We start from the raw sequence: 9822 nt of genomic DNA, 5'->3' as shown, positions 1-9822 counted from the left end.
CCCGACTAACAAGAAGTTGAACAACTGCCTGCCAGCTGAGAAACAAGCAGATAGTATCTCTCTAAGCTTTGTTACAGCCTTATTTATCCAGCAGGATGTGCTGGGTAACTCAACACATTAATTGTGACCATCTTTTGAGAAAAGAAATTCATCCTGCAGTGGTAATGTAGTCTCCTGCTGTCCAGAATGAGCAGGTATAACTGGGCCCTCCTCAAATACCTGCCCTTCACCCCCAAAAATGCACTGTGGATCCTTCCATTTAGAGGTACAATGGACGAGCATCCAAAACAACTTCCAGAGACAGACAGTGATCATCTTAAACTACTGTAAACATTCTATATCTCAAAGATTTTAATTGAGAAGGATGATAGAGATTTCTTCTCAGTTTTGGAAATTTGCAGAAAGTTGTTTCCATTTATGATTATGACATTATGGCAATAAAACAATGTTCTTAATCAGTGAACCCACAACAGACCCAATCTCGTGCATTCAGTTATCAAAAAGATTTCAACAACTTGCTGGAGGAACTCAGCAAATTAGATAGCATCTACAGAGTGGAATAAACAGTTGATATTTTGGCCTAAGGCCTTGCATTAGAACAATGATTGGGACATTGCAACAATATCTGGTTCTGATGTAACGTTTTGTCCCAAAATGTAGACAATTCATTTCTCTCCTGAGAATTTTTTCCAGCAGATTGCTTGTTGCCGAACAATTATCTAAATTATCTTCTATAGGGTGTTCTACATGCAAATGAATAATATTCTAGCCTGACCAACCACTCTTCATAACCCTTAAGTGCTGAGCGAAACTGGAGTTTTAGAAACCATGCAAAAAGGTACAAAATCTCTCCTGTCAGCTTTTACATTTCTCATCCTTTGCTTTATTCCCATTTTTCACTTCTCTTTCCCAGTGGCAGAGAAAATGCTCCTGATAATAAAAAAAAACGATTATGAGAAAGGATGTTTAGAATCGGATACTGGAAACGCAGAAAATACTGGTGGTGAAGGATTGATTGTAAGCTCTCTTATGCAAATCATTCCTGATTCTTTCTCTACATCAAATATTCACCCTTACAGTGTTCATAAACTCATGGAACATACACCATGTAAATGAAGCATTTTATTATTATTAATACTGTATTGCAAAATTCTTCAAACATTTATGGATGAACTTGCATAAAGTGGGATTTCTGTTAAGTCAGGTCTTTCATAATTCTGGCTCCACATTAATAGTCTTTGTGGTGTTATAGTATACATACTCCTCTAAATTTCTTATTTTATGATCGCACAGTAAACATAAACTTCGCAAAACCTAAAGAAACAATTGACAATTGTAGCTTGAGGCCATTCAAGCAATCCATCTGAGACACCCTTCCTGAGAGCCAATGATGGAAGTGACTTTTTTATATCTAGCAATGCTTAAGGAAGATTGGATTAATCTTATGGCAAAGAATCCTGTGCGGGAGGTAATTGAAATTTTGTATTGTTTGAGAATCATTGTCCACATCTTGGGAGGCAATACATGATGGTGATTTGGTCACCTAAGGAAAAGGATATTTGAAGATCAAACCCAATGCAAAAGATGATCCAACAGGCAGCAGTGACCCTGGGTTTCCTGTGTAAACCTGTAATATTGGATACTTACAACTGGTGTCCTGGCATTGAAGAGAAAGTACCAACAATGTCAAGGATATATAAGTTCTGTTCTGCTGGCCACTTCATTTGCTTCAGTCCCCTGAAGAATATGTTCGTTTCTGGCCTCCATCATGAATACAGGCAATTAGAGTGTACAGAATAAACAATTCAAAGATCTCCTCAAAGCCAAGCAGGTGTGAAAAACTGAATAACTTCCATCTGCCTTTAAGTATTCTAATGTGGCAGTGAATGTGGTTTGGTTATTCAATGACGTTCTTACTTAAAGTGAAATATAGGTTGATATATAGATCTTCCAGATACTGAGTGCTTCATACTCTCTGTTCCTGGCTCTTGCTTGGGAGGATCCTTAGCGATTTTAGGCCATCTTGACAGCACTGCAGAGTCCGGGTATGTTACAGTTGTTGGGCAGTTGCTGAATTTCCTGACTTGTTTGCATCTGCTTTGTAGCCTTGAGTTGCAATAGTACTTTTATTCCAAGAATTGCACCAGCTTACAGTTCATTGGCTCCTGGACCCCATGATTCTTCACATCAAACCCGTTTGTGCTTTCTGGTGGGGAAATTGCATATGTCTTTGCAACTACTGATCACGATGGACTTCAGGACAGATTATGGACATTCTGTGGCTCCTAGTGGTTGGGGTTTGTTGTATTGAAGCAGAGACTGTATAAAGAATTCATGGGTTTAAGTTCTTTTTCATTGCCTTTCCTGCAGCAGTCTTTCTGTCATTATATATTTGATGCCGATATGGATTGATCTTTGGGCACAAAGGGAATGAACAATTGTTGGAACAGGCTGAAAAACAGAGTAGGTATGAAAGTTCAGCCTTGGTCTTATTGTGCCTGAAACAGAATTTAAGTATGGTCTACAATGCTTTCTTAATATAACAATAATTTACTGTAGGATAATCTGGTAATTGAAACTAAGTAAATATTTATTATAAATAAATACTTGCATTATGTAAAGAAAAAAATTCTTGCAGTGGCTTAATCTCTGGAGATTTCTGGAAACTTCCAAAGACAGACTTTCCCAAAGCCTTTACACTAGGACAGCCCCATTCTCCTGCCTTTTCCCCATAACCTTTGACACATGTCCTAATCAAGAACCAATCAAACTCCATGTTAAATATACCCAATGACCTGAACTCCACAGCCATCTGTGGCAATAAATTACACAGATTCACCACCATCATCTCTGTTCTAAAGAGATGTCCTTCTATTCTGAGGCTGTGTCCTCTGGTCCTAGACTCTCTCACTATAGGAAACATCTGCTCCACATCCACTCTATCTAGACCTTTCAATTTTCAATTGGTTTCACTGAGATCCCCCCTCATTTTTCTAACCTCTAGCGAGTACCAGCCCAGAGCCATCAAACCCTTTCATTTCTGTATCATTCTCGTCTACCTTCTCTGGACCCTCTGCAATGCCAGTTAGCAAATCTTTTCTTAGATAAGGAGCCCAAAACTGCTCACAATATTCCAAGTACAGTCTGGCCAATGCCTTATAAAGCCTCAGCATTACATCCCTGCTTTTATACTATAGTGCTCTGAAAATGAATGCTAACATTGCATTTGCCTTCTTTATCAGCTGATTTAACCTGCAAGGTAACCTTTACGGAATTCTGCACAAGACTTCCACATTCCTTTGCACCTCTGATTTCTGAATTTTATCATCATTTCAAAAATAGTCTGTGGCTTTATTCCTTTCACCAAATTGCACGAACATACACTATATTCCATCTGTCATTTTTTGCCCATTCTCCTAATTTGTCCTTCTGCAGATCTCTTGCTTCTGCATCACTCCCTGCCCCACTACCTATCTTTGTATCTCCTGTCAACTTGGCTAAAGTCCATCAATTCCATCATCCAAATCATTGACATTAAATGTGAAAAGAAATCATTCAAATACTTCACACCTGCGAAACACCATTAGTCGCCATCAGCCAACAAGAAATGGTGCTCTCTATTGCCTTTCTTTTCGTCCTGCCAGTCAGCTAAACTTCTATCTATATTAGTATCTTGCTAGTATCGTTCTTGTAATATCATGGGATCTTACCTTGTATAGCCACCACATTTGTGCCACCTTGTCAAAGGACTTTGACAATCCAAGTAACCAACATCTACTGACTCGTTTGTCTATCCTGCCTTAAATAAATTATTTCTTCAAAAAGTTTCAACAGATCTATCAGGCAAGATTTCTCTTTAAGGAAAGCATGTTGACTTCATCTAATTTATTATCACATGCTGATAAATGGCATTTACATAGACAGTTGGTATCAACATGGATGGTTCGAAGGATGTGCTGCTGTGCTGGATGTCCTAAGCAGGTTTGGAATATTGTCCAGTTATCTACGTATTTGATTTGGGACATAATGGTGTTTATAATATAGGTGCTAATTTAAAATCTTTTGCAAAACTATTGATGTACAGAGGGACTTTGGAGATAAAGTCTACAACTTGCTAAAAGAGCCAAAGTAAGTCGATAGGGTAGTAAAGAGCAGTCTTGCCATATTTGCCTTTGTTAGTCAGACACGGTTTAAGAGTTAAGAAGTCATGTTGCAGTTGTATAATACTTTATTTAAACCACACGTAGAGATTTGAGTGCAGTTCTGACCACCCAATTACAGAGGGAGCAAAGAGATTCAAAAGGATGTCGCCTGGATCACAGGGCATTAGCTAAAAGAATTGTTTGGATAAACTTAGGTTGTCTTATCTTGAGTGGCAGAGGCTGAGTGGAGATCTGGCAAAGTTATGAGAGTAGACAATGAGTATCTTTTTTCCAGAGTTGAAATATCCAGTGTTCACATGTGTGGCAGGTATGTTTTTTTTATATAAAGTGGTGGTTGCCGAGAATGTGCTGCTGGGATGAAGGTAGAGGTAATTACAACAATGGTGTTTAAGAGGTTTTTCAATAGGGAAATGAACATGCAGGGAATGGAGGCAAATGGATTACGTTCAGGTAAAAAGGGATTACTTTAATCTGGCATCCTGTTTAGCAAGGACATTATGGGCCAAAAGGCCTATTACTGTGCTGCACTATTCTGCGTTCATAGCTTTGTAAGACGATGTACATACTGTAAAAAGAGTTGTAAAGAACAAGACACTTAACATAGAAAACCAACAGCACAATACAGGCCCTTTGGCCCACAACGCTGTGCTGAACATGTACTTACTTTTGAAATTACCCAGGGTTACCCATAGCCCTCTATTTTTCTAGGATCCAGGTACCTACCTGGGAGTCTCTCAAAAGACCCTATCGTATCTGCCTCCACCACCGTTGCCACCAGCCAATTCCACATACTCGCCATTCGCTGCATAAAAATTTACCCCTGACACCTCCTCTGTACCTCCTTTCAAGCACCTTAAAACTGTGTCCTCTCATGTTAGCAATTTCAGCCCTGGGAAAAAGCCTCTGACTATCCACATGATCAATGCTTCTCATCATCTTATACACCTCGATCAGGTCACCTCGCATCCTCCGTCGCTCCAAGGAGAAAAGGCCGAGTTCACTCAAACTATTCTCATAAGGTATGCTCCCCAATCCCGCAACATCCTTGTAAATCTCCACTGCACCCTTTCTATAGTTTCCATGTCCTTCCTGCAGTGAGGCAACCAGAATTGAGCATTGTACTCCAAGTGGGGTCTGACCAGGGTCCTATATAGCTGTAACATTACCTCTCAGTTCTTAAACTCAGTCCCTTGGTTGATGAAGGCCAATGTACTGTTTGCTTTCTTAACCACAGAGTCAACCTGCATAGCAGCTTTGAGTGTCCAAGATCCCTCTGATCCCCCACTCTGCCACGAGTCTCACCCCTAATACTATATCCTGCCATCATATTTGACTTACCAAAATGAACCACCTCACACTTATCTGGGTTGAACTCCATCTGCCACTTCTCAGCCCAGTTTTACATCCTATCGATGTCCCGCTGTCACCTCTATCAGCTCTCCACACTATCTACAGCACCTCCAACCTATGTGTCATCAGCAAATTTACTAACCCACCCTCCACTTCCTCATCCAGGTCATTTATAAAAATCACAAAAAATTTGAAAATGAACAGATGAGTCACTTCGATCTGCTCTGAGAGAATTACTTGAACTCCCATGGATTTGATTTGGATTATTGTTTTAAGGCACGCCAGATCTCTCTGCTGTTTCTGTATGACAAGTTTTATGGCAAACTTCAAACTAGACAGCATATCTTTCCATCTATAGTTGGTACTATCAGAATAAACTCCCACATAGTTACCACTATGATTGAAATAGGAAGTTGGGTTGTCAGAAAGGAACCAAAACAGTACTCTGCAGATCTATTTAAGGCACATTATAGTTCAATGGCTCAATCCTTATGCTCATATTCAAACCCGTTCAACACTGCAGTGCAAAACTCTCAAAATAGAACAGTTGAACAGACATTTTTGAGCTGCTCACCATTGTAAATGATTCATGTACCTTTCTTAAAAGTCTAACGTATGGAAATATATTTGATATAAACATTACTGGAAAGGTATTTATACTGAAGCCAGAGGCATTAACAGTGAATAACTTCCCTTCTATATCTCTATTTACAAAGAAACTGAAGATTGAAACCTAGCAATGACGATAAATTCTTCACCTACTTTCCATTAATTGGAGCTGCATACTGTTTTCATTGATTTCTTGCCGTGATAGTCTTCTCCTGAACTCGTCTGTTGTGAAGTAATATATGACTGGGTCTAAACAACAGTTCAGGCTAGCTAGACATAGTGCGACTGGGTGGAATTTAAGTATGAACGTCCTGATTGTACAATTTTCAATGCGCCCTGACAAGGCCAGAAAATGCAAAGGGAAGGTGATGTGATATGGTGCAAAACAAACCAGAAAGACCATGGTGCAGGTCAATACCATCTTTAAGGCTTTCTTCTTCTCCCCACTGTCCTGCAAGACAGAATTCTTCTGCCGCAGGGACATGATGGTTTTCCAAGAGCAGATTATGGTAATTATGAGAGGCAATACGAATCCTGTTAGTTCAGCCAGTGTAACCATGGCAACAGAGGTAGGGATACCAATTTGTATGATAGGAAGAGCTGTGAAGCAGCTGTTAAAATGGCTGGAGTTGGTTTTTGTATCAATCCTCATAAGTGGGAAGGGCAAGCAAGCCAAACCCACGATGACCCAGCCGATGATACTTGCATAGACATCATACATTCGTTTGCAGTCATTGTACTTGAAGGGCTGAATTAGGAACAGGCATCGTCGGATACTGATGCATACCAGAAAGAATATACTTGCATACATGTTCACATATTTAAGGTAAAAACAAAACATGCACAAAAACCTGCCAAAAGGCCAATCATGGTTCAGATAGTAGAAAATTCGCAGTGGTAAGGACATGACTTGTGCCAAGTCTGCAATGGCCAAGTTAATCATGAATATCACTGCCCGCTTTGTCTCCTTGATATAGGCGTGGAATACCCAAAGAGCTAGAACATTAGCTATTAGGCCTGGTATAAATATTATAACATACATGATGGCATACAGTAAATCTGTAGCAGATCGTTCATCGGTGCAGTTGGATGAATTGTTTGTCATTTTTCAGTTCCTTTGTAACTGAAAATAAACGTGGCTGAACTGGAAAAAATAAATTTTGAAGGATATTCCCTGTGATTGGAAAAAGATTTGCTGGAATATATTATGAAGATATTTTAAAGGTGTTTCAGTAGCAAATTATTAATTTCATCTTGCTTCACCATTAAGTTTGATTTCAGGATTAAATATTGATCCAAAGCTGGCTTCAGGCTGCAGACATTGTTGATGTAAAAGAGTTAAGATAGGCACAGTGACATTAACAGGTGAGGTTCTTGCTATCTGTTAAGTGATAGTATCTTGGAGCTGGAGGTCCCGCTGCAGTTGGCCTTCTGGAGAGTGCCTGACAGAAAACAAAGAAGCTCAATAAACCTTCCATTCCTGAAGAGTAATTACATTCAAAGAAATCATGGTATCATCTCCAGTGCAATCAGATCTTCCCTCAACTGGATGCAGTACCTGAACTATAACCCAAATGTGTGTTGTGTCCAGTTCCAGCACAAATCCCTTGCTCACAGATTCACTGTGTAATATTTGTTAACAGTTATAAGCCATTTTAGTCACTTTATTGACCTTCCTTTCCACCTTTAACATCAATAATGCACCTAAGTAACTCCACACAGTTCAGCATCCTTCGATTTAATGTTGGTATTCTTTCCTTCCAAGCAAAATAAAATATCAGACACTTCTCTGGCTGATATTTATTTTGTTGTTTTCTTACTGTCTCACCAGATTATCTATAACCTCCTCCAGTTTTAAACTTTCCTCAACTTGTTAAACTATTTTTGAAATAATCCCAAAGCTTTAATGTGTGAAGTTCTGATCAACCCGTGACAGGAAAGAAGTGCAGCCTTTGGAGAGTGCAGGAAAGGGTTGATGAGATGCTGCCTGGATTAAAGAGTGTGTGCTACAAGGAGAGATCAGTCAAACATGAGTTGTTTTCTCTTAAGTGTTGGAGTTTGAAAGGAGACAAAGGGTGGACAGTTCAGATCTTTTCCTATAGTAAGAAATGTTAAATACTGGAGGACATGCATTTAAGGTGAGAGGGATAAATTTAAAGTAAATGTATGGGGTATGCTTTATTTTACAAAGAGTTGTGAATGCCTACAATGGGCTACAAAAGTGAATGCTGGAAACACTTGCGATAGGAGACTATTCCGTAGATAGATGAATATTCAGTGAATGTAAGGATGTGGCTCATTTACAGGCAGAAGAGATTTAGATTTAGGTTAATTTGACATCACATTTAGTGCAAGCCATGGGGGGGGGGGGTTCTCCGTTTCTGTGCTGTACTCTCTGTGTTATATGTTCTATGATCTTATTATCTCATCATGTTCCCTTTACTTAGGTCTAAACTGAAATTTCTAGACTGAATGCAGAGCTCTGTTACACCCATATTGGAACAGCTTGCTAACGACAACAAATACCCATCAACCAGCACTCTTTAGTCCTACCACTCAATCAATATGTCTTTGCCTCCTGAATTCTTTGGCATTTACATTTTGTCTTTCACCATCTGAGAAGTAGAAGATCGCAAAGTGAACTGGAGATAGTTCTTTGTGCACTTTACGCAACAGGTTTACAAAGTGATTGGGGCCTGTCTGGACTTGTATGAGGAGTGGGAGATTGCTTAGGTTATTAGTAACAGAGCAAGAGCCAAGAAAAAGAAGTGATGTTTAAGAGGAGTGGCCATTGTGGGAGCAGCTATTGTTGGAGTGCACCAGTGTTATAGTGGTCAAACTTTGGCGAAAACAGGCGAAAACAGGCTAGAACTTAATCTTGAGAAGCAGAGCCAACAGTATAAGAAGTGTAGGCAGGATGGGAATAAGGTACCTGGTAGTCCCCTAAGATGTGGGACTACCAGGTACCTAACAGTCTCCCTGATGACCACATCTGTGGGAAGTGCATCCAACTTCGGGTCCTGACTGACAAGTTCAAGGAACTGGAGTTGGAACTGAACGTACTCAGGACCGTCCAGGAGGCTGAAAGCCTCATATGTGTAACTTTTATTGAGGTGGTCATACCCAGAGTGTAGGCTTCAGATAGTATGTGAGAGACCACCAGGAGAAGGTGGATGTTGCTGCGGGCTGGGGCAGCAACAGCAGCCAGGTCAGTGGTTGGTGCTGTTTTCCAAGAGGGTGAACTCTATGATGCCTAAGAGATAGCATTTTAGAGCAGCTCATGGTTGAGTCTACTAGGGGATCAGCTATTCTGGATTAGGTGTTGTGCAATGAACTGGACTTGATTAGAGAGCTTAAGATAAAAGATGTCAAGTGATCATAATATGTTTGAATTCACCCCAAAATTCTAGAAAGAGAAGCTGAAGTCAGATGTATCAGTGGAGTAAAGAGAATTACAGAGGTGTGAGAGAGGAGTTGGCTGGACTTCATTGGAAAAGAAAATTGACAGGGATGACAGCAGAGCAGCAATGGCTGGAATTTCTGGAAGCAATTCAGAAGGCACAGAATATATATATATCCCAAAGAAGGGGAAGTACTCTAAAGGCTAGATGACATAACCATGGCTAACAAGAGAAGTCAAAGCTAACATAAAAGCCAAAGAGAGGGCATGTAATTGAGCAAAAATTATTTGGAAGTCAGA

At 39.9% G+C, this 9822-nt stretch overlaps 1 protein-coding gene across 5 annotated transcripts in view; it reads right to left on the bottom strand.

Annotated features, from left to right (window-relative positions):
* Positions 1-447: 447 nt before the first annotated feature.
* The window catches only part of LOC132398286 (probable G-protein coupled receptor 174), a 169309-nt gene continuing 159934 nt past the window's right edge, over positions 448-9822 (bottom strand). For all 5 annotated transcript variants that reach the window (XM_059977478.1, XM_059977479.1, XM_059977480.1 and 2 more), the window contains 2 exons: positions 6276-7564; positions 448-2451 (listed from right to left, as the gene is read on the bottom strand). In XM_059977478.1, the coding sequence (XP_059833461.1) occupies positions 2333-2451; positions 6276-7227 (1071 nt within the window). In that variant the 5' untranslated portion in view covers positions 7228-7564 and the 3' untranslated portion in view covers positions 448-2332. The remainder of the gene's footprint in view (positions 2452-6275; positions 7565-9822) is intronic.

The sequence above is a fragment of the Hypanus sabinus genome, chromosome 8, assembly GCF_030144855.1.
Source record: "Hypanus sabinus isolate sHypSab1 chromosome 8, sHypSab1.hap1, whole genome shotgun sequence".
In the NCBI taxonomy this organism is placed as follows: domain Eukaryota; kingdom Metazoa; phylum Chordata; class Chondrichthyes; order Myliobatiformes; family Dasyatidae; genus Hypanus; species Hypanus sabinus.
This window is presented reverse-complemented; position numbering and strand designations above follow the sequence as displayed.